Source organism: Crocodylus siamensis, chromosome 4 (genome assembly GCF_052110815.1).
Source record: "Crocodylus siamensis isolate JL-2025a chromosome 4, ASM5211081v1, whole genome shotgun sequence".
NCBI lineage: Eukaryota > Metazoa > Chordata > Crocodylia > Crocodylidae > Crocodylus > Crocodylus siamensis.
The window spans coordinates 2,400,433-2,425,072 of NC_143398.1; the positions used below are offsets into that span (position 1 = coordinate 2,400,433).

Here is a 24,640-nt window from a genome sequence, read left to right on the forward strand (position 1 = left end):
GTTGTCAGTTGTCGGATTTCTGAGGCCTTTGTTTTCGCTGGGATACGCCCAGGCGGGGAGGCTGAGAACCGGTCTGCGGGGTGATCAGGCCCACAGAGTTTTCCAGTTGTCGTCTCTGCTGCTTCCTGCTTTTTTGCCTCTTTTATAGATGTTTGTTGGACTGCCTCTATGACACTAACTATCATATATAGAGATAGGATAATTTTCTTTTACATAATTATTGCTAGGCAGACTTTCTACATAAGTTTCATTTCTGCAGAAATGACACTTTTAGATAAGAAATGAAATTTACAGAATGCACATGTGTAGCTTAATGCCAGTGGAGAAAAGTACAAAGCATTCACTTTGATTAACAGTCGACTTCAAGGTTACATAAATGTGAGAGTGCCGCGCGGCAGTTATACAGACAAGGAAAAATAATATAAAGTCTTTGCTAAAAACTATAAGATAGTTACACGCCCGGCCACCTTCCCCGCTCGGAGTGCCTTCCTGGGGCGCCTCGCGTCCGGCCCGGCCCCCTTCCTGGAGCACACTCGCTAGCCTGGGATACCGTAGCTGCCACCACCCCGAGAGGGGACTCTCTCGGCCCTGTGTCCTCGGGGAAACACAGGCCTCATAGTCCTATGGGTACTCGACCCAGTACAAGCACTCAGGGCACTTCCCCAAGTCGGGGCAAAAAGGAAAGTCTCCCTTAGTCCGCAGACCTAAGGGGTCTCTTAGGCATAATTTAGACCCACCCCTCAATAAGTCTCCCACGCCAGTCAGAAAGGAGAACTGTATTGATTACAGGGGTAGGGTGAAAATAGGGTACAGGATAGGGCAATATCATAGAAATCCCATAGAGCAAAGCAGTCTGGCTGAGGCAGCCTTTTGATCACGCATCTGAGTTACTGCCAGCTCGATATCTACCCAGATCTCGAGTAGCTTACTCACAAGCGTCATCCCGAGGCTGGTGGAGATCCCCTCTGGAGGCAGACCGTTCCCTGCTCCTGAGCTATGGGGGAGAGAGCCCGTTTCAGATGGTCAGGCTCCTGTCTGAGTCCCCTGATGGCTGGTGCCCCCTCCTCCTGGGCAGTCTTAACTCATACAGCCCCTGTGACCTCGTTCCCCTGGTCCAATGGAGGCCAGCACCTGTTGGCTGTCGGCCAACCAATTTGAACTACATCACTAGTTGCCGGGCAGACTCCAGCCCCCCAGGTAGATGCCCCTCACCCAGGTAGCCGATACCAGTCCCGTAGGCAGAGGGAGCAGGTTCCCCCTCCCTCAGGACTGGAGCCAGCTCAGGTTCCCTAAACAGAGAGGGTAAAGGTGTGTCTCCTCTGCTGGGCCGGTCCTAATCACATTGTCACAGGGCAGAGATTTTGGGGAGAAACAAAGGTGGCTTCCTGCCACAGAGCCCATATACTTAATATAGTGTGCATGGGGAACTGTCAATCAGGCCGCACTTTGGGCCACTCAAGACTCTGGTCAGAGATGCCCGAGAGAGTCTGGACAGCTCTGGGCTGTAACGGCCACATATAACAGTGCATAGGGAAGGTGGAGATGCACCCAGCTCTGGGGTGCAACAGCCACATATGACAGGTTGTCACAGCCCTCATGATACACTGTTATATGTGGCTGTTACACCCCAGAGCTGGGTGTACCTGGGTCAACACGGTTGTGTCCAGAAAGAGGAGGAGACAGTATTGTGGTCTGCTGCTTTGGTCAGTGTCGGGGAGCTGTCCTTGCAACAGGGGAACTGGCTTTGTGACCAGTGTGGCTACCCTGAAACATATTTTGTACCACAAAATGACTTGTACATTTTTTGGTGTACTACACTGTTATTTTCGACTGTTAGACCCCAGAGCTGGGCGCGTGGCAGCACTTAAGCTCCCCAGGGAGCCCCCCCCGTAGTGGCTTGGGGCTTGTAGCACAAGCATGTGGGGAGCACGTGGACACGGGTGGTGCACCCCCTACTCTTCCTATGCTATGAAGACCTCAAAATAGTCTGTGGCTGCGAGTTTCTCCCTCCAGTGCTCTGGGGCTGCAAGTTTCCCCCAGTAGTGCCATGAACTGGTGTGGGGGGTGAGGGTTTTGTCTCCTGCTGGGACCTTGGTAGTCCCGACCCACAACCTCCCTGCCCCCCAGCCCTGCTGTTGCCCTGCACTCCAGACCTGCTCCTGGCCTGGGCCCCCTGCACAGTGCTGTGCTGCAATCCCAGCCACAGTTTTAAACTTGGCACCATTTTGGCTCCCTGCTGTGAGACAAAAACCACGCAAAGTGTAAAACCCTGGAGGACTGCCTACATCCTTTGGCCATCACGGCTACAACCAAAAAGCCAGTCCAACAAAAAATAGTTTTAATCAGCCTGATTCTTGAAGTGCCTGGCCCCTAACAATTTTGAGCCTTTCCACTGGGCTTGTAATGGCTGGATTGCAAAACAGATTGCATGAATTTCTCTGTGTATCCAAGTACAACCTGGTGGACAAATTGTGGCAGAAAAGGGAAAATCCCTGTTTTGCCATCCATATTGAGAAAAATAATACAATAAAAATAATCCTCTTTGCACAAATTCCTATGCTAAAAAGAAAACATGTTGGAGGTGGTTTAATTTACGATAATAAAAAAATGACTAACTCAATAAAACAAGGTGAAAATGCGGAATTTCAGATGCAATTAAGCTAGTGAAATGATAATTTCTGTCACGTGGAAACAGGAAAAGCGCTACATGGACAAGCCCCCTGCGTGTTGCTTGCAGAGACCAGTAGCAGTTATTGAGACTGTTTTATCAGGAGTGTTGTATGCACATTGTGGGACACAGGGTGTTCCCTCCATTCAGTACTGGTGAGACCTTACCTGTGTCTGGTTTTGGCTGCCACAGCCTAAGAGAGATTTAGAGCCTAAAGGAGAGAGCAAAAGCAACAGCAGCCGGGCTGTGATGGCCGAGCGGTTAAGGCGTTGGACTTGAAATCCAATGGGGTTTCCCCACGCAGGTTCAATTCCTGCTCGCAGCGTTTGTTTTCCCCCCGGCATGACAAGGAACAACGGACGTAAATTATTAGAGAGTAGATTTAGATTACACATCTGCAAGAGCTACTTCACAGTTAGGGCAGCTAGGAGCTGGAGCCAACTTCTTAGGGAAGTCATGCTGGCTCCTATCCTGGGGGGTTTCATAGTTTCTAGGGTCAGAAGGGACCTGAGCAGATCATCTAGTCCGACCCCCTGCCATGGCAGGAAAGAGTACTGAGGTCAAACAACCCCAGCAAGATGTGCATCTAACCTCCTCTTAACCCCCAGGGTAGGAGCCAGCACCACGTCTCTTGGAAGCTGGTTCCAGACCCTAGCCGCCCTGATCGTGAAGTCGCGCCTCCTGATATCTAACCTAAACCTGCCCTCTGCCAGCTTGTGACCGCTATTCCTGGTCACTCCTGGCCGCGCTCGGGGGAACAGTGCTCCCCCAGTTCCTGCTGGTCCCCCCTGACAAGTTTATAACAGGCCACAAGATCCCCCCTCAGCCTTCTCTTTTGGAGGCTGAACAGGTTCAGGTCCCGTCGCCTCTTCTCGTAGGGTCTGCCCTGCTGCCCCCAATTATGCGAGTGGCCTCCTCTGGACCCTCTCCATGCTGTCCACATCCCTCCTGAAGTGCGGCGCCCAGACCTGGACGCAGTACTTCCGCTGCGGCCTGACCAGTGCCGCATAGAGGGGGAGGATCACCTCCCTGGACCTGCTCGAGATGCATCTGCGGATGTAGGACAAGGTGCGGTTGGCCTTCCTGACCGCCTCCCCACACTGCCGGCCCATGTTCATCTTGGCATCAGTGATGACCCCCAGATCCTTTTCCGCCTCCGTGCTGACAAGAGGGGAGTTCCCCAGCCTGTAGGTATGGTGCTGGTTCTTCCTCCCCAGGTGCAGCACCTTGCACTTGTCTGTGTTGAAACCCATCCTATTCTTGTCCTCCCACCCTTGTAACCTGTCTAGGTCTGATTGTAGCCTGTTGCTTCCGTCCAGTGTGCCCACGTCCCCCCACATCTTAGTGTCATCAGCAAATTTGAACAGGGTGCTTTTTACCCCCTCGTCCAAATCACTGATGAAGATGTTGAACAGCACGCGCCCAAGGACCGAGCCCTGGGGGACCCCACTGCCCACGTCCTTCCAGGTTGAGAAGGACCCATCCACCACCGCCCTCTGGGTGCGGCCTTCCAGCCAGTTGGCGACCCATCTGACTGTGTGGGTGTCTACACCACAGCCCCCCAGTTTCTGAATGAGAACGGGGTGAGAGACAGTGTCGAAGGCCTTCCGGAAATCCAGGAAGACTGTCCACTGCTACCCCTGCATCCAGTGATCTGGTGATCTGATCATAGAAGGCCACCAGGTTGGTCTGACAGGACCTGTCCCTGATGAACCCGTGTTGGTTGCCCCTAAGCATGCAGTCCCCTGCTGGCCCCTCCTGGATGTGTGCCAGCATATTTTTCTCGAACAGCTTGCCTAGGATCGAGGTGAGACTAACTGGGCTGTAGTTTCCCGGGTCTTTCTTCCTGCCTTTTTTGAAGATGGGGACCACGTTGGCCTCTTCCAGTCCTCCGGTACCTCATCAGAGCACCACGAGTGCTCATAAAGCCGTGCCAGGGGACCTGCAATGACCTTGGCCAGTTCCTTTAGAACTCTAGGGTGGAGATCGTCCGGACCGGCTGACTTGAACACGTCCAGCCCCTCCAGAAGCCCCCAACTAGTTCCTCGCTAACCTTTGGCCCAGGTGTGCCTCCCCTGGGGCCCGAGGGGGGGCCCAGCAGGGAGGTGGCTGTTCTGGTCCCTACTTAGGAAGACGGAGGCAAAGAAATCATTGAACATGTTAGCTTTGTAGTCTGGTGTGACGACCAAATTTCCCAATGCGTCCTGCAAGGGCCCCACATTACCCGGGACCTTCTTTTTACCCCTTATGTATTTAAAGAAGGACTTCTTATTGTCCTTAATCTGGGAAGCTAGTCCCAGTCCCATCTCTGCCTTGGCCTTCCTGACTGCCCCCCTACATCCCCAAGCAACTACAGAATAGTCCTCCCTGGTGATGACCCCTTCTTTCCACTGGGTGTGCACCTCCTTTTTAGCAAGGAGACATTCCCGGATGCTTTTGGTGAGCCACGGAGGCTTGTGTGCTCTCCTGCTCCCTTTGATCCTCGTTGGGATTACCTCCCTTTGGGCTTGGAGGATCGTCTCCTTAAGGAGCGACCACTCTCCTTGGACACCTGGCTCCCCTCCCCTCTGGGACCTCAGTGCTTCTCCAACTATCCTCCTTAGCTTGTTGAAGTCTGCCCTCCTAAAATCTAGGGCCGCTGCCTTACTGCAGCCTTTGCCACCTTGTGCTGGATGGTGAATCCCAGCAGGCGATGATCACTGTTGCCCAGGTGGTCGAGCACCTCCAGCCCCGTCACCAGGTCATCTCCCGTGGCCAGCACCAGGTCCAACAAGGCGTCTCCCCGGTGGGGCTGTGTACCTCCTGGGTTAGATGGAGGTCCTGCACTCTGGCCAAGACCCTGCGTAAGCGGTCAGACCTGGCTGACTGCTCTTCCCAGCAGATGTCCAGGAAGTTCAGGTCCCCCATGACCACCACATCCCTAGCCTTCACCACCTCTGTGAGCTGACCCAAGAATTCCTGGTCAAACTCTTCCCCCTGGTTGGGAGGTCTGTAGTAGGCCCCGCCGTTAAGTCTCTCTCCCCTCGACTGCCTTGTACCCTAACCCAAAGCACTTCAGAGTGCCCCTCCCCTGACTCCTTGCTAATTAACGAGGATGTGTATTCCTCCTTGATATAGAGTGCCATGCCCCCCCACCTCTCCTTCCTATCCTGTCCCTCCTGTACAGCCTATAGCCCTTGACATTCACTGCCCAATCATGCATTGCGTCCCACCATGTTTCCGTAATCCCCACTATGTCCGGGCTGGTGTCAGCCAGCAGGAGGGTGAGTTCCTCCTGCTTGTTACCCATGCTATGAGCGTTTGTGTAGAGGCATTAGAGGCCTTCTGTGGGTGTGTGTACTGACCCCCTAGTCCCAGCGTTACCTTGGCCCCCATTGCTTACCTGTTTGCTCGTTTCGCTCGATGGTCTGGGCTGGGCTGTAGTTGTGGGTGTTGTTTGGTCTGGCAGTCTGATATTTCCTCTGCCCTCATCTTCCCCTTCCCCCGATGAGCCTAATTTAAAGCCCGCTGGAGGAGGTCCGCCAACCTAGAAGAGAACACATGCTTCCCTTTCGGGGAAAGGTGGAGCCCGTCCCATCCCAGCATGTCTCTCGTCGTGATGTGCCGGTCGTGGCTGAGGAAGCCAAAGCCCTCCTCGAAGCACCATTCCTGCAGCCGCCAGTTGGTCTCCACGATGCACGTTTCATGCCGTCTGCCTTGTCCACTTACTGGCAGGATAGAAGAGAAAACCACCTGTGTGCCCATCTCCTTCAGCATGCACCCCAGAGCGTGGTAGTCCTCCATCAGGTGATCAGGGCTCCTCCTGGCCGCATCATTAGTGCCCACATGGACTAAGACCATGGGGTAATAATCGGTGGGCTGGATTACGGTCTGGAGCATCCCTTTCATGTGCTGAAACCTCGCTCCAGGTAGACAGTAGACCTTGCATGCTGAGGGGTCCCGGCGACAGATGGGGCCCTCCGTAACTCTCAGGATGGAGTCACCAATGATGATCACGCGATGCTTCTTCCTCCTGGCCTTCTTGCCTCCTTCAGCTTCCATGGGACATGGTGAGCGTGAGTTGCCTCCTCCCCGGTTTTGACCTCTCCTTCCGCCTCCTCCAGGGCTGCCAGGACTTCATACCTGTTCTCCAGCTGGACTGGAGGAACTGATGCTGCCGTGTCTCGAGCAGCCCTGGCACGGGAGGTGACCATCTGCCACTTAGCAGTGGAGGGCTCATCTTGAGGTGCATCCTCCTTGGTCGTACAACCCTGCAGGGAAAGAAAAATATCTGTCAATCTGTCTTTTAGAAGAGGCTTGATGACTACCTGGCTGGACTCATTTGAGTCCAGTCTTTTCTCCCCCCCAGGCAGGGGGTCGGAGTTGAAGATCTACAAGGTCCCTTCCGACCCGACTTCTATGATTCTATGGTAAGAGTCTAGAAATGAAGCCACAGGAGGACAAGTTAGAAGAAATGGGATTATTTAGTCTGGAATGGAGCACGGGGGCTTTGACAATAGGCTTCTATCATGGGACGGGGTCCCTAAGGATGGTCGCGTTACCTCTAAGGCCCCTTGACCATGCCAGTTTGGCCCACTGGGCACCCTTGGTTCTCACCCGCTACATCTTGATGGATTTATGTTATAGGGAGGCAGCCTTTAAGTCCTCTTGGACATTGTTTGATGGACTCTCTGGGAACCTTGTGGATCACTGTTTGTTTCAATTCAGCCGAATCTGTTTCGGAGTTTCGACACTGTTTCGTTGATTCAGCTATAGGCTATAATGGGGAATCATTAAAATGCCAATTACTCTGTCATTTCTTACCTGATTCAGATTGTACCTGCAGGTATGATAACCCCTGCTGAGGCCATGAAGCCTGCCAGGTTTCAGGGAGATAGGTATGGGGGTTTCTGTGAAACTGCACCTCAAACTGTTCAAAGCAAAACTCATGACGTGGGGGGGGGGGGGGGGGAGGCAGGCAGAGTGGGATGAAACCGGCAGGGAGAGTGGGATGAAACCGGCAGGGATGGTAGCCTATAACAGGGGGCCTTCTTGGTGCTGGTTAGATCTCTGCCCGCTCACCTGTTTATGGGCCAACCACCTACCCCTCTTGCTTCCCATGCCTTGATGGAAAACTGATTCAAATGTTTACCAGGCGGCCTATTTAGGTGTCTTGGGGTGACATCCATTCTGCAGCTCTGTACCTCCCCTACACTGAGGCCCATGCCTTGCACACTGCATCCTTCACCTCATCCAGCTATAGTCCCCTCTTTGGGACCTTCAGTTCTCCCTTAGGCCCTGGCCCCAACTTCAGGCCAGTCAGAATCCCAAGTGTCTTACTCTGAGCATTCCTCGCAGTGGGCCCCTGGCCCCAGCATGGACTAGTTGAGGGTACCTCTGATATCTTTTATTAGACCAACTGAATAGTTGGAAAAATATATCTTAGCAAGCTTTCAGTTTTAAAAACCCTTCGTCAGGCTGAGGAAGCATCTGCAGTTGGTGTGTGTGTGCTCTTCCTAGATGGAATGAATAGTGAAGAAGCCATAGGCTGGCATGCAATACAGGCAGAAAGCCAGTCAGTGAAAATGTAAATTGAGGTGTTAGAGGGTGAGGCACAGGCTGGAAGGAGCAGTGGGGGATGTAACAGGTAAAAGTGGAGAGGTACCTGGGGAGTCAGATGTTAGGCAGGTTATAGTGTGTCATAAATCCAACGTCTATATTGAATCCATGTTTTTTGTATCCAGGAGGCTGATGAAGTGAAGTTTTAGGGTGCGATTTTAGGTCATGCCCAGAACCTGGGGCCTCCTCCTTCCCCATAGCCCCAGCTCATACCTCCAAGTTCGTCCTGGCAGGGGAACTCAGCAGGAATATGTTCTTCCCCTGCTGGCTGGTGATACAGTGAGTGCTGTCTCCAGCTCTGAGAGCAGGGCATTAAATGGTTTTTAATTTAAAAAAAAAAAGGACATAGGTGTGGACAGAGTGAGGAGGGTGGTATTCACTCCATCTGCACATGGAGCTTGGGGAACCCCAGCAGCGGGAGGTTCACCTTGAGTAACACCAGCTGCTCCACCAAACCAGGATCCAAGGAGGTGCAGTGGGGTGTCACAACATCACCAGCAACATCACCCTCTCGCTCAGACCACTGGTTGGTGGACAGGACAGGTGTTCCCAGGCAACCATGGCCAGATCCTGCCACATCTGGCTGCGGCTTGCCCAGTAGGCCAAGGAGTCACAGAGCAGTGGCTCCACGTGCTTGGCGATATAGGTAGCACCGAGGCCTTGGTGCTACCTGCCTGAAGCTGGGGTCTGGTGCCTCTGGACCCCAACACGGAAGCCATGCTCTTGGCCCACATTGGCAGCACCTGTGGTGGAGGGTGCTGGTTGGTGGATGGCGTGCTGGCACGGGACAGTGGTTCCCCCCCTTCCACATACCCCCGCCTCTGCCCTTCTGCCTCCCTTACTCTGTTCACCAGCATCTCCACCCAGTGATCCAGGGTTTTTCTGGTACATGTGCTCCCCTTCATCCTTGGATCAGACATGGCCACCAGCATGTGAACTTACTGGATTGCAACAGATCCAGCCATTTCTTAATGCCCTCCTTCAGCTGCTTCACCAGTGCCTGCACCTCTGGTGACAGCGATTTGCCCCAGCCAAGAACATCGATCCCCTGGAACTTCTCCATTTGGTTCTGAGGTTCCCTCACTACGGAGATCACTTGGCTCAGGAGGGCATCGCCAGTGCTGAGGCTATTGGTGGCCTCAAGGAATGGCTGGGAGATGGTATCCCACTGAGCTTTGTTAAGGGGACCACTGATCCCAATCTCTCCAAGCAAGACCATCTCATGGATGGTCTTCTGTTGCTCGAGCAGCCTTTCCAGCATCGGATATGTGGAGTTCCACTGAGTCTCCACATCCTGCATGATTTTGTGCTGCAGGATGCTTAGCTGTGCCTGTTTGATGATCCCACACTATGCTACCCCCTCACTTCTGGGGTGCACGTGCAGATCCTGCCTTATCCCCATCCTTAGCAGGCAGAGGCACAGTGACAGGAGGAGCTGACTCAGCTGAGCCACTTGCCTCCACAACCTCAACCTCCTCCAAGGTGCTTTCCGGAGACAGAGATCTGACTCTAGGGGAACTTTGAGGGGTGTGGAGCAGAAACTCAGATTTCCACTCCTTCCCCAGAACTTCTTTGGCTATGGCACTGAGCTCCCTGGTTCCAGATCCAGCTCCTCCTCTGGCACTGGAAGGCTCAGGCTGGGAACTGAAATTGGAGTGGAGGAGACAGTCATGCTGGTGCTTGTCATGCTGGTGGTGCTGGAGGTTATTATTGCTGGTGTTAGTGGAGGTAGGGCAAGTGCAGACACTGGTCCCACCTCCTTGCTGCCACCAGCGGCAGAAGCCTCAGGGCTGCTCGGGAAGAGGGTACATCTAAGTTGCCAGGGGGCGGGAACTTGCAGCTCTCCCTCCAGCCCCTCTCACTCTCCTGCCAGAAGACCTGGCACCTGCCTTTCCAGCACCCTTCATGATGTCTTCTGTGCTGGAAAATGCGTGTGTGTGTGTAATATATCTTCTATCTGTAATATATTGGAAAGGTATATTCAGTCCTTTCCAAGAAGAGAGACTAGCAAGAGACTGACAACTAGAAAGTCAGCCACTGCAGCCAACCAGTACTTTTCTTTTTTTTATTAAAATATATTTCTGTATATAGAGAGTTATATATATATACATCCTCTGTTATAAGCTTTCCATCACACATCCTAAAACTGCATTCCCGTTACAACCCGCGCTTCCTGTTACAATAAGCACCCACGCTCCACCGTCACCTACCAAAATCACAGTGCTTTAGTCCAAACCCCAGTTTGGGGTTTACATTCCTGGTTCACTCACTGTCCTTGTTGCTGTTGATGTCGCTGTCACTTCCACTGCTGCTGATCCCGTTGTTGTCCTTCTCACTGTCTCCAGCTCCAGTTACATCTCTGCTCTTCGTTCTCCCTGTCCACTTCCCCTCCCAGTACCTTTCACACACTGCTGCTTCCAAACGCAGCTCACAAAGGCAGAGAAAGGCTTCATGCAGAGCCTTATATGCTATTTCTCGGTCCCTCCCCCAGGGCACTGGGATTGGAAGGGACCTCAGGGACAGATCGCAGACACTGGCCAGCTCCAGATGTCAATATAAAAGCAGTCCTTCCTCTTCCCCTCCTCCCCTTCTCTCTTCTGAGCTTCTGTTTCCCCCACAAGCCTGCCTCCAAAAAATCCAAAACGTTTCAGATGATTTCGTTTCACTTCAGAGATGTTTCGGAGCCTTCCATTTCATTTGAAGAGTGGTTGCTTCTCAAGGAAGCGATCCTAAGTGCACAAGCTAAATCTATTCCAACACGGAGGAAAGGCAGCAAGAAGGCACAGCAGCCCCCCTGGCTCTCCAGAGACCTAGCGGACCTACTGTGGCTAAAAAGGAAAGCCTACGAAGGATGGAGGACGGGATTCACCTCCAAGGAGGATTACTCTGCGCTGGTCCGGTCCTGCAGGGAGCAAACCAGGAAAGCCAAGGCTGCAACTGAACTCCAACTAGCTTCAAGCATCAAGGACAACAAAAAGTCCTTTTTCAGATATGTGGGGAGCCGGAGGAAAAGCAAGGGCAATGTTGGACCCCTGCTAAACCAGATGGGGCAACTGACAACTGACGCCCAGGAAAAAGCCAACCTATTAAATAGGTACTTTGCGTCAGTCTTTCATCAGTCACACGGGATGCCCATGCCTGCTATGGGACAGGGAAATCTGGGTAAGGGGGATCCCCTACCCTCCATCAATGCTGACCTCATGAAGGAACACCTTGAGAAGCTGGATACCTTCAAGTCAGCTGGCCCTGACAACCTGCACCCCAGGGTACTCAAGGAGCTGGCGAGCGTCATAGCCCAGCCCCTGGCACGGGTCTTCGAGAGCTCCTGGCGCTCTGGTGTAGTGCCCGAAGACTGGAAGAAGGCCAATGTGGTGCCGATCTTCAAGAAAGGGAGGAGAGTGGATCCGGCTAACTACAAGCCCATTAGCCTGACTTCTATCCTGGGGAAGATCCTAGAAAAGTTTATTAAGGAGGCCATCCTTGAGGGACTGGCCCAGGCTAACATCCTAAGGGACAGCCAGCACGGGTTTGTTGCGGGTAGGTCTTGTTTGACCAATCTCATTTCCTTCTATGACCAGGTGACCTATCACCTGGATGAGGGAGAAGAGATTGATATCATATATCTTGACTTCAAAAAAGCTTTCGATCTGGTATCCCATGATCACCTCTTGGTGAAACTGCCCAGTTGTGGCCTTGGCTCCACCATGATCCGCTGGCTGGGAAATTGGCTCCGTGGCTGGACCCAGAGGGTTGTGATTGATGGCAGTCACTCATCGTGGTGCCCTGTGACCAGTGGGATCCCTCAAGGCTCTGTCCTGGGACCCATACTGTTCAACATCTTCATTAACGATGTGGACATTGGAGTCAGGAGTGGACTGGCCAAGTTCGCCGATGACACCAAACTTTGGGGCAAAGCATCCACGCCAGAAGATAGGTGGGTGATCCAGGCTGACCTGGACAAGCTCAGCAAATGGGCAGACGAGAACCTGATGGTGTTTAACACCAAAAAATGCAAGGTTCTCCACCTTGGGAGGAAAAACCTGCAGCACCCTTATAGGCTCGGCAGTGCTACGTTGGTTAGCACTACAGAAGAAAGAGACTTGGGGGTCATCACTGACCACAAGATGAACATGAGCCTCCAATGCGATGCTGCGGCTAGTAAAGCGACCAAAATGCTGGCGTGCATCCACAGATGGTTCTCCAGCAAATCCCGGGACATCATTCTCCCCTTGTACTCGGCCTTGGTGAGGCCGCAGCTGGAGTACTGCGTCCAGTTTTGGGCTCCACAATTCAAAAAGGATGTGGAGAAGCTTGAGAGAGTCCAGAGGAGAGCCACGCGCATGATCAGAGGTCAGGAAAACAGATCTTATGATGACAGGCTGAGAGCCATGGGACTCTTTAGCCTGGAAAAGCGCAGGCTCAGGGGTGATCTGGTGGCCACCTATAAGTTTATCAGGGGTGACCACCAGGATCTGGGGGAACATCTGTTCACCAGAGAGCCCCAAGGGATGACGAGGTCGAACGGTCACAAACTCCTGCAAGACCGCTTCAGGCTGGACATAAGGAAGAATTTCTTTACTGTCCGAGCCCCCAAGGTCTGGAGCAGTCTGCCAGCGGAGGTGGTTCAAGCACCTACATTGAACACCTTCAAGAGTAAATTGGATGCTTATCTTGCTGGGATCCTATGACCCCAGCTGACTTCCTGCCCTTTGGGCAGGGGGCTGGACTCGATGATCTCCCGAAGTCCCTTCCAGCCCTGATGTCTATGAAATATATGAAATTTAAGATTCGGTGTTTCGGGCACCGAAATGGTCTGAAACACCTCCAAAACCAAACAACTGCTGAAATATCGCAGAGTCCTAGTACAAATCCCTGGCTCTGTAAGTTGAGAGCCAGCAGGACAAGACACAAGGGACTGGCATTGCACCAAGGGACAAAGGGTATATTTTGGGAGGTAGGACTGGGCTTTCTGAAGTGCTTTGGAGCCACTTTGGACATCCGGCCATAGGGTATAATGGGGGATCAATGAAATATCTATAACTTTGTTGTTTTTTCTCTGATTTGGATGAACTTTACTGGAGTTGTAGCCTCTACTAAGAGCATGAAGCCTGCCAAGTTTCAAGAAGATCGGTGTAAGGATTCAGGGGGAGCTGCACCTCAAGCTGCTGAAAGGCAAAACTCATGACATGGGTGACACTTGTATGTTAAAGCGCAGCCGGGTGAAAGCTGCAGGGATGGTAGCCCCTGCTTAGGCCACGAAGCCTGCCTGCCAACTTTCAAGGAGGTGAGTGCAGGGAAGTGGCTCCGAAGCGCTTCAGAAGCTCTGAACTGCTTTGGAAAGCCTAACACAGCCAGCACTTCGATCCAGACATGTTGCTTCGGACGCCAAAGCATCCAAAGCTTCTCTGGATCCGAAGCACGGTCCAAAGCCTTGCACAGCCCTACCTCCCGACTTCTATCCGTTGTCCCTTGAAACCTAGGAACAATGCATCCCACAGAGAGCAGGTGCAATCACTGCGAGTCTTTATAGACTAGACACGTGTGTCCGAGCTGGAGTAGACAGGATGGATCCGCACTGAAGCAGGGCATGGGACTAGATGACCTCTCATCTAGTCATCTAATATATAGATACCCTGCCAGCTCTACTTTGCTGTGACTCTTTCCCAGATAAGCAGACAGGGACTTTCCGCATCAGCATGGGGCAGAACCCTTGGTGTACTGGGGCAGGAGTCTCCTCCCAGCCCTCACATTAGTCCACACCTGGCTGTGCGCGTGGGGACACGTTGTCCTTCTCGTGGTGGCCCAGAGCCCTCCTCAGGGCGCCCTTCACATCCTGGTTGCGGAGGCTGTAGATGAGGGGGTTGAGCATGGGGGTAAGGATGCAATAAAGAGCGGAGACCAGCGTGTCCACTTCCAAGGAGTAGCCGGCGCTGGGCCGGTTGTAGTTCAGGTTGCCCATCCCAAAGTAGATGACAACCATGACCAGGTGTGAGGCACACGTGGAGAAGGCTTTGCGCCTGCCTGTGTTGGAGCGGATGCGGAGGATGGCCAGCAGGATGTAGAGGTATGAGATGAGGATGAACAGAAATGGGATTGATCCCATGACGACACTGGCAGCATGAAGAGCCATCTCATTGACGTAGGTGTCGCTGCAGGCGATCTTCAGCAGGGGAGGGGCATCACAAAAGATGTGGTGGATCTGGTTGGCTCCACAGAAGGACACTTTGGAGACCAGGGAGCATGTGATTGCCGTGCCCAGGATGGCCCAGAGCCAGGACACGGTGGCCAGGGAGATGCATACACTCCGGCTCAAGATCTTGGTGTAGTGCAGGGGTTTGCAGATGGCCATATACCGGTCAAAGGCCATGACAGTCAACAGCGAAGACTCGGCACCCGCACAGCTCATGAGGAAAAACATCTGTGTCATGCACTCCCGGTAGGATATGGTCTGCTGCTCCCTCAGGAAGTTCACCAGGATCTTGGGCAGCGTGACGGAGGAGTAGCACATGTCCAGGAAGGAGAGGTGGCCGAGGAAGAAGTACATGGGGCTGTGCAGCTGGGGATCCAGCACGATGAGGGTGAGGATCAGGCAGTTCCCCAGCAGGGTGACGAGGTAGATGGCGAGGAAGGCCAGGAAGACGAAGGCCTGGCCCTGCAGGATGCGGGAGAAGCCCAGGAAAATGAACTCTGTCACCTGCGTCTGGTTCGGCCCGTCCATGGGGCCGGTGGCGTCCGCCTGCGGGGAGAGAGACCAGCGGTGAGGGGAGGCAGAGTGCGGGGACAGGGATCTGGAGTGACACCAGCCCCAGCGCGGTGGGGCCGTGTCTCGCTGACGGGCAGGGCCCTTGGGGCTCCCATTGCTGCCCCTTGCCCCACGCGCACTGTGCAGGACCACAGCGCTCTGGTCTTCCGCACCCCTGGATAGGCCTTACCGGGGGGGCTGCATCCAGACACCCCAGTGCCCTCCTGCTGCCCCCGAAAGATCTCTGCTGCAGGCAGGCAGCAGCGCCCGGCCCTGGGGAGCTGCCCTCGGTCTCCTGGCTGTGCCTGGCGCGCTGCCCTCCCCCTCGCTCTGCCCTGCTGCGTGTCGGCTCCACGTCCCAGGGCTCCAAGGATGCTGCTCTGCTGGGCACAGGGAAACCAGACAGTCTCCGGCTACTCAGACACCTCTTCTCGTGCTTGGGGCGTGTGCCGGCAGCCTCCCCCGTTCTTGTACCGGTCCCCTCACTGCATCTCAAAGCTGGAGCAGCAAGAAGGGGTGGAGGGTGCAGAGGTCACAGCAGTGACTGACCCCCACAATGCAATGGGGGAAGCTTCTGGACAGATGAGTTGGCATACATGCACAAGGTATATAATTGTGTAACCTGCTTTTCTAGAAAGAAAGGTCTAGTATAACTTGTTGGGGGTTTTTTGGTAAAAAGTCTGAAAAAAGCTTGCAATGGATAAAAAGTCTTGTTATGGTGCATTCGAACCATATCTGGAGCAGAAGACTCCCTGGTAGCCGGAGAAGGGAAAAGCAATGATAAAGTAAAGACATAACTCAATGTGTTGATGAAAAACAGAAACTGGCTTAACTGGTAGCAAGGTGACTTATGGACTATAAAAATTGCCACCTGAACAAAGGAAGATGCATCCCCTTCCCCTCAGCCTAATGATGAGAACTGAAAATCTCTGATTTTCCTTCAAGGAACCGGCCAGCTCTGAGATGCCAGGGCAGCTCTCGAGATGTGTTTTATTAGGACTGGTAATATGCAATTACTCCCTTGCAAAAATTATATCCAAAAGCATGCTTGTAGTTAATACTTTATAATGCTAAATAAAACGAATTTATTAAGGAATTAACTGGGTTCTCATTTGGGGTAATAACTGGGTTCTAGTTTGGTGAAATAAATAGTTTCTCATTTGCAGAAAACGAACTGTGTCTTCAGGCAATATTGCCCCTGTTTGCTCAGTTTGGGGGGAAAACCAGTTTCCCCTGATTCTTAAAGTAACAGTAGTACGTCTCTCCAAAATGGTTGTCAGCACGGCCTGAGATTACTCTCAAGGTACATGGGACACTACCACGGTGGAATCCTGAAATTACATTTTTCCATAGATTGTCATCTTGCTCCAAGTCAGGGGCTGCTAGCTTACAGGGGAGAAGAACGGGTGAAAAACCACCCCGATGATGGCCCTGTTGCTTGGGTCACGTTGGAAAGGTAAGAGAACAATGTGTCTTTTGCAAGGATCCACACACACACACACACACACACACACACACACACACACACTGCACTTCCACGCACTTTGTGTACAGCATTTTCTTGCCCTTGGTTAATTGTGTCTGGGAGCTCCTCCCAGTTACCGGGTGGCAAACAGCAACACAACACCTAGATCACTCTCCGGTTGCGAGCCCTCCAACTGTCTTTTTGTGTCCTCCATTAAAAGCCAATCTATGACATCATCCTGATTAATTTGGCCATAGTGCTACCAGGGCACGTAGATAATTTGGTTCCAGTCTGTTTCCTTTCTCTTCCCTCTTGCAACTGGATTTTGGTTTCCAGGATCTGCAGTCTCAGTTCTAAGTCCTGTAGGAGCCATGGGGCTGGTTTTAGATTGCCTTCCCCCTCTGGGCTACACCGGTCATTTCCACACTCATAACGGGTGCCAGATTGATCAGGGTCATCGTCCCCATCCCTGTGGAAGTGACGGCAGCCGCTATTCCCCGTTAGCTTGAAGCCGCTCCTCTGACTGCCTGCTTCGTACTTCACGCTGCCCGTGATCCCCCGCCTTGTCTGGGGTTGTCCAGCTGCCCCCAGAGCGGTCCTAGCAGCCCCGCACTGTCTTGCTGGTGGGACGTTATGAGCTTGGCACTTCATTGAGCTGCCTCTGACGGCCGGGAGCTTACTTGTCGGTCAGCAGCTGGGAGGTGAACGCCGTCCGTTCAAGCCCGGCTGTCCAGGTGTAAAACCTGTGCCCGTAATTGCTTACATACATCCTCTGGGGCTTTTCACTGTGCTATAACCTCTCGATACTCCTCCTCTCAGGTTTGTAGCTTTTCAGGTGTCCCCTTTGCAACCATGTATGGTGCTTATGGGAGAGCTGCCCTCTTTCTGAGTTTGCCAGTTTTTAAAATCTTTTTAATCCACCCATCGCATTCTTCACAGAGGGTCCTCCAGGGCTATGGGGTGTCAAATGTGCCCTGTTTCCATCCTGATCACCCATAACATATAAGTCTTGTTTGAGATGTTGCTCCATTCCCTCGTTATTAGGCAGGTTATTAGTGCTACCTATGCCAAATGAGTGACTTGTACCAGTGGGGTGAAACTCAAACTGCAAACATCTCACGAAAAAACAAAGTGCAAATTATGCTCCCACACAGCAACCTGGAGCCCCAGTTGGGTGTCTGTTCTGTTACCTAAATTAGAGGTCACTTTGTGGGTGGACCACTGAGAAAAGAGGCAGAAACAGGTCTATAGCCCAGCTTCGACTTACTTGCTTGCACCTTAAAACATTAGAAGATGCCTTTATCCCAAAGTGTATCTGTCTGCCCACAACACCACCACGTGCACTCTCACCTCTCCAGGCTGGGGAGACTCGAGAGGTGAGAGGAGGGTGATGCATACATTGGCAGCAAGTCTTCTTCTAAATCTCTCTCTCCAACCCATGCCTAATAGTTATAGGCGGCTGGTTTTAATATTCTAATAGACCTCTGATTGGTCTGATTTAAATGTCTTTGTTTCACTGAAACTTTTGGAACTGGACTGAACCATATCTCCTGTGGACTTGGCAAGTGTCAGTGATTTGGGATTTCTGTCGTTTGGAAAGAGGGAGGGCTTCTTGTGGCAGGAAGCCACCTTTGTTTCTCCCCAAAATCTCTGTGTTGTGACGATGTGATTAGGATGGGCCCAGCAGAGGAGACACACCTTTACGCTCTCTCTTTAGGGAACCTGAGCTGGCTGCAGTCCTGAGGGAGGGGGACCTGCTCCCTCTGCCGACGGGACTGGGATCAGCCACCCGGGTGAGGGGCATCTACCTGGGGGGCCGGAGTCTGCCCGGCAACTGGCGATGTAGCTCAAACTGGTTGGCCAGCAGCCAACCGGAGCTGGCCTCCACTGGACCAGGGGAACGAGGTCACAGGGGCTATATAAGTTAAGACTGCCCAGGAGGAGGGGGCGGCAGCCATGCGGGGGACTGAGACTTAGAGAAGAGTTTACCATCTGAAACAGGCTCTCTCCCCCGTAGCTCATGAGCGAGGAACGGCCTGAACAGGAGGAACCTGTCTCTCTCCCAGGAGCTGAGGACACCTCAGTCCTGCGGACAAAAGCCTGGGAGGCAGTGGCTGGAAGCTGAAGCCAGGCAGATGCAAATCAAAAGCGAGGCACTAATTGCTAGTGGGGGAATTGATTAGCAAAGAGAAAAACCAGGCGGGTCTCCCTTCTCATGCAGCCCTGGGCAGGAGGCAGAGCTCTTCATGCCCCCACTCACCTCCGCTCGGATGCTGGAGATGTTCGTGGACATCCCGGTAAACGGGGGCTCTGGTCCCTTCTCCATGCAGCTGGCAAGGGGCTGGGGCTGGGGCAAGAACAGGGGCAGGCTTTGAGACTCTGCTTCTCTGCTCTTGTATGTACAAAACAGCCCAGGGCAGAGCCTACAGGCACCTACCTGGAGACGGGGTGGCCGCTTTGTGCCAGGGCTGCTGCTGCTTCTGTGGGGAGAAAGGATGGTTTCAGGCCCTGGGGCCAGGGCTATTCTCTGCTGCTTCAGGGAGGAGCATCTGGATGCCCGGCGGCATCCCCACGGGCACTGAGCCTTTCCTCTGTGCTGGTTCTTAGTGCAAAAGAGCTGACAACAATCAGCCCAGCACTGGGGCCATTGCTGGTGGCTCAGCAAAGAGGAGACTGACTTCCCTAGCTCCCAACAGGAATAAACCCAGAGACAGCCCCTCCCTCCCTGCTCCCAGAGGGCTTCTTGGGTGCTGGGGCCAGAGCTGCATGCGACATGCCTCCCTGCCCATGTCCCCATAGACTGGTCCATGCCCAGGGCTCAGCAGCGCATCTCCAGGCTAGGGGCTGGTGCTAGAGCCAGGTGGAGGGTCCAGGGTTGTGGCCTGCGTGCCAGCTCCATGCCTGGGGCTCATGGCCTCCTGCTGCACTAAGCCCTTCATCCCCTCATGCCCATGCCTGAGCCCTGCTGCTTCTGCCCTGCCCTCTCCTCAGGGCTCCTGTCAGCACCATGCACCTGCATTTATCCAGGAGGGTCCTGCTCACAGCCACCCAACCAACAGGGCTGTGGGGTTGGGTTGGCTTGGCCCTGAGCCTCTGGCTCTCACTGGCAAGACTGGGCTCATGGGCTTCCAGTGGGTGGCCCCTGTGGTGGGCCAGAAGGGGGTGCCCCTGCACTAAGCCGCCCGCGGTACTGCGCCTGGCCAAAAGCCAAGCCTTGACTGCCTCCCCCGGGGTGCCTACATCTGGCCAATTCCCTTCCTGGAGCACACCCGCCAGCCTAGGGTACCGTAGCCGCCACCCAGAATCAGGTCTTCGGGCCCAGTGCCACCCAGGATACACAGAGCCTGTAGACCTTGGGATTTTGGGGTGCTTCTGTTAGTCTGAAGCATTCATCAGCAGCCTCCCATGAGGAAGGAGAGTAAAATAACCAAGGCCACCTTAGCAGGTCCTTTCCCTCTTAAGCGCACACAGCACAGTGTGCTAAAATAGCTTTATTGAAGAAAGAGGGATGAGAAGGGGAAGGAATAGCAATAGCAAAATATAGCAAGAAAACAAGCTTGAGCAAATCTGAGTGGCTTTTGCCATGCAGCGAGATCCCAGTTAGGTGTCTGGCAAGTTACTCAGTAGTGACTGGGTTGATAGGCACGTGATAGAAGGGAAACAGACTAACCCTAGAGAGAGGGGGGAAGCTGGAATAGGGTTCCTCCACAGCCCCATCGGGCAGTGGGGGTGGCCATGGACCTGTGCATGTGGGGAGGAGCTGGGGCCTTTCCCCACTTCCGGGAGGGTGCAGCCATGCGGTGGGTGCAGACCTGAGGCTGAGCGGGGTACAGGACCGGTGAAGAGGTTGAGGGAAGTGGGCTGACTGAGTCTGGAGAAGAGAAGCCTGATTGAATAGCACCAGCCCCCAGCAGGGAGCAGCCCCAACCCCAGTCCCAGAGGTCGGGGCAGGCTGGGAGCACCCTCACGTCATGACAGGGCTTCATGCTTCCTCCATGACACCCCATTACCCTGCAGGCCCCCACACCCTGGGTCAGGGGCCATGACACGTGGGACTAGGCTGTCACCACTGGGGCCATCACTGGCTGCCTTGGCCTAAGCTCCCAACTCAGCCTGGTGCCCCCATTTCCCTTCGCCAACATGGGCTGGTGCTGCCCAGTCTCAGGGGAGCCCCAATAGGAGCAGAAACTATGACCTCTGCTCCTTTCCTGGCACAGGGGACCGCAGCACTGCAGCGCAGGCATCCTGAGCAAAGACCCCTCCAGGCCATGTTCACAGCAATTGGTGTTGTGTAGGGGGTGCACGCAGGTGCATGTGCACCCCCTGAGTGTGGCGGTGCACCCCCAGCCTCCAGGGACATGTAGCGTTCATTTTCACAGCCCCACCAGGACCCTTCTGCCACCTGCCTGGCCCACACCCACAGCTCCGCGCCCACATCAGTGCTCCAACAATTTTCACTGCGCTCCACTGGACTCTCTCCAAGGCGTCCGTGTCCTTTCTGTAGTGGGGGGGAGGGGCACAACGGGACACACAACTCCAGATGTGGCCTCCCCAGTGCCGAATAGAGGGGAAGAATCACTGCCCTCGATCTGCTGGCAGCGCTCCTACCAATGCAGCCCAGGATGCCGGTAGCTTTCTTGGCACCAAGGGCGCACTGCTGGCTCGTATCCATCTTCTTGTCCCTTGTCACACCCAGGTCCTTTTCTGCAGAGCTGCTGCCCAGCCCGTCACCCCCAGCCTGCACCGGTGCATGGGGTTGTCCTGTGCTAAGGACAACACTTTGCACTTGTCCTTATTGACCTTGTTCCGCCTGGGCACACAAGTCCCTTTTGGGCCTGGCCAGCCCTGGGCAGAGCAGCTGTGCTCATCATACTGGTTTTTAGTGGCCAGGACATTCCCTGCAAGTGGTCTGGCATCACAGGACCCCCCATCCCCATTGCCAGGGGTGGGAAAGACATTGTTCAGCTAGTGGGATGCTGGGTGTTGACCCACGAACTGCCCTGATAGCCCTGGGAGCCAGTGACTACTTGGAACAGGGGCAGCGGGGCCAGCCCCCGCTCCCACCTCAGTCTGTGACCTGGAGGGGCTCAATTAGCCCCTGGTGTCTGTCTGGGCAGGCCAAGGTTGCACAGGGGCCAATTAGTGTTGTTCATATAGGACTCTGGGAGCAAAACCCCCGCACTGGAAAACAACGTTTTTCTGCTCCGCTTTGCTGCTTGGGTCCCAATCCCGATGGCCCTGTCTGCACCCATGGGCCTCGCACTAACGACAACAGCAGAAAACACTCTGGGGCCTCGTTACCCGGCCTGCTCTTTGTACACAAAAACGAGGCCCAGGGGAACTGTTAAATGCTTGTTTGTCAGCGGCGCTCAGGTCTGACTCCAAAAGCTTTTGGTTGATTGTACCATGAAGTGGAAGTCATGGGAGGCATCAGGGTTTGGTCACACCAGGCTAGAGTTGTGCCACGTGTCCAGCTAAGATCCTGAAAAGACCTGGCTGTAGCTGCTGCACTGAGCGGCAGAGGCCCTGTCACAAGCAAAGGATCCAGTGTGTCCTGGTGCCCCCGTACCTCTTCCCCCTCGTGGGCCAGTCGTGCCCAGGGTCACGGGAGACCTGGTGGGACAGGAGCTCCCCTCCCAGCACACAGGACCCTAGCACTGGCGTGGCACAGGCAGCCGTAGCGCAGGCCCCTCCAGCCCTGTCAGCGCCCCTCTCCGCCACCTGCCCGGCCCCCACCCACGGATGCATGCCACGCCAGGGCTGTGAGGCCAGGGCAAAGAGTCAGGGCCCAGGCCACAGCCCTGGACCCTCCACACCGCTTCAGCACCAGCCTCCAGCCCGGCGACGCCACGGGGCCCCTGGGGATGGGGCTGGTCTGTGGGGACATGAGCGGGGAGACAGAAAAGGCCCTGCTCCGGGCTCCATCCCACTTAGCCCTGAAGCCAGTGCCAATGAAGCCCTCAGAGCACAGGGAGCAGGAGGGGCTGTCTGCGGGTTTGCGGCTGCCGGGAGCTCGATAGTCGGTCTCCTCGGTGCCGAGCCCCGGCCACGGCCCCAGGGCCGGGGGGAGCGTGTCGGCCCCGCTGCACGAGAGGAGCGGCTCAGCGCCCTGGGGTGCCCGAGACCACCGCCCCACGCTGCCGGGCACCCAGACGCCCCTGCCCGGGGCAGCGCAGGACCCCCCGGCCCCGGGGCCTGGCAGCGTGCTTCCTCCCCCCGGGAGCAGCCCTGGCCCCCGCACAGGTAGGTGCCTGCCGGCCTGCTCCGGGCCACGCAAGGGCAGAAAGCCAGTCCTGAAGTCTGCCCCGGTCCTCGCCCCGGCCCCCGGCCCTTCCCAGCAGGATGCTCTGAATCTGCTTTAGCTGCATGGATGAGGGGTCAGAGCCCCCGTTTACCGGGATGTCCGGGACTTCTCCAGCCTCCGAATGGGGGTGAGCGGAGGCATGGGGAGCTCTGTCCCCCGCACTCTGCCTCCTGCCCAGGTCCTTGGACATTGATATAGTTTTGTTATAATGCTTAGATAACTTGTCAAAACAAAATCAGGGTGTCAGAACAGACCATAAAGTCAGGTGAAGAAGAAACAGGACCAGCATTGCATAATGGGGAAGGAAATGAGATAAGAAGCCTTCCCTCTTTCCCAAGGATAGAAATCCCAAATAATTGGCACCTCCCAAGTCCACAGAAGATCTGGTTCAGTGCGGTTCCAAAAGTTGCAGTAAAACAAAGAATTTAAATCAAACCAGTCAGAAGTTATTTATTACAATATTAAAACCAGCCACCTATCAATATTGGGGATGGGCTGGAGGGATATTTGGAGAGCTCAGCAAATTCAAGAGGACCTGCTGCCAGTCTGCGTGCCCCCCTCCTCCCACACCTCGAGGCGCCTGATCTGGGGTAGGTGCGAGTCTATGCGGTGCTGTCGCGGGCAGATAGACTTTGCGATAAATGCGTGTTCTCAGGTTTTATGGTGCAAACAAGTAGTAGTTGGGCTGTAGACCTGTTTCTGCCTCTTCTCTCAGTAGCCCACTCACAAGGTGACCTGTAATCTGGGTAACTGAATTGGCACCCGACTGGGGTGCAGGTCGCTGCGGCAGCACTTTGTTTGCACTTTGTTTTTTTGGTGAGATGTTTGCAGCTTGAGTTTTGCTCCACTGTAAAAGGAAGTCATCTGGCATGGGTAGCACTAATACCCTGCCTGATAAAGAGGGAATGAATGGAGGAAGTGGATTAAAAAGATTTTTAAAATAGGCAAACTGAGAAGGAGGGCAGCTCTCCTTTAAGGACTGCACATGGTTGCGAAGGGGACACCTGAAAAGGTAGAAACCTGAGAGGAGGAGCATCGAGAGGTTATAGCACAGTGAAAAGCCCCAGAGGATGTATGTACGTGATTACGGGCACAGGTTTTACACCTGGACGGCCGGGCTTGAACGGACGGCGTTCACCTCCCAGCTGCTGACCGACAAGTAAGCTCCCGGCCGTCAGAGGCAGCTCAATGAAGTGCCAAGCTCGAAAACATAAAGTCCCGCCAGCAGGACAGTGCGGGGCTGCTAGGGCCGCTCTGGGGGCAGCTGGACAACCCCAGACGAGGGGGCGGGGATCACGGAAAGCGTGAAGTACGAAGCAGGCAGTTAGAGGACCGGCTTCAAGCTAACAGGGAATAGTGGCTGCCTTCACTTCCACAGGGATGGGGACGATGACCCTGATCAAACTTACACCCATTACGAGTGTGGAAATGAGTGGTGTAGCCCAGAGGGGGAAGGCAATCTAATACCAGCCCCATGGCTCCTACAGGACTTAAAACCGAGACTGCAGATCCTGGAAACCAAAATCCGGTGACGAGAAAAACGAGCGGAAACAGACTGGAACCGTATCAGTGACGTGCCCTGGTAGCACTATGGCCACATCAGTCAGGCCACAATGTCACAGATTGGCTTTTAAAGGGGGACACAAAAAGGCAGCTGGAGGGCTCAAAACCGCCGGAGATCTGATCCGGGTGTTGTGTCAGTGTTTGCCACCCAGTAACTGGGAGGAGCTCCCAGACACAATAAATGGGCAAGGAAATGCTGTCAACCAAGTGCATGGAAGGGCGGTGTGTGGAGTAGGGGGCGTGCAAAATGGGCCCTATTCGATTTAGATTCAGATTCAGCCAAAATCGGGGACGGTGATT

At 54.3% G+C, this 24,640-nt stretch overlaps 1 protein-coding gene and 1 non-coding gene across 2 annotated transcripts; one reads left to right on the forward strand and one right to left on the reverse strand.

Annotated features, from left to right (window-relative positions):
- The first annotated feature begins 2,911 nt into the window (after window positions 1-2,911).
- On the forward strand, window positions 2,912-2,993 carry TRNAS-UGA (transfer RNA serine (anticodon UGA)). Its single transcript has one exon. It is a non-coding gene; the product is annotated as a tRNA-Ser (tRNA).
- An 11,022-nt stretch (window positions 2,994-14,015) lies between these two features.
- Window positions 14,016-14,984, reverse strand: LOC149865377 (olfactory receptor 5V1-like). Its single transcript, XM_090046268.1, has one exon. The coding sequence runs from the start codon at window positions 14,982-14,984 to the stop codon at window positions 14,016-14,018; it is 969 nt and encodes a 322-aa protein (XP_089902394.1).
- Between the last annotated feature and the right edge of the window lie 9,656 nt (window positions 14,985-24,640).

Bases quoted from the DNA above. Each gene is read 5' to 3' on its own strand.
- LOC149865377 (XM_090046268.1), bottom strand. From the start codon at position 14,984: ATGGACGGGCCGAACCAGACGCAGGTGACAGAGTTCATTTTCCTGGGC.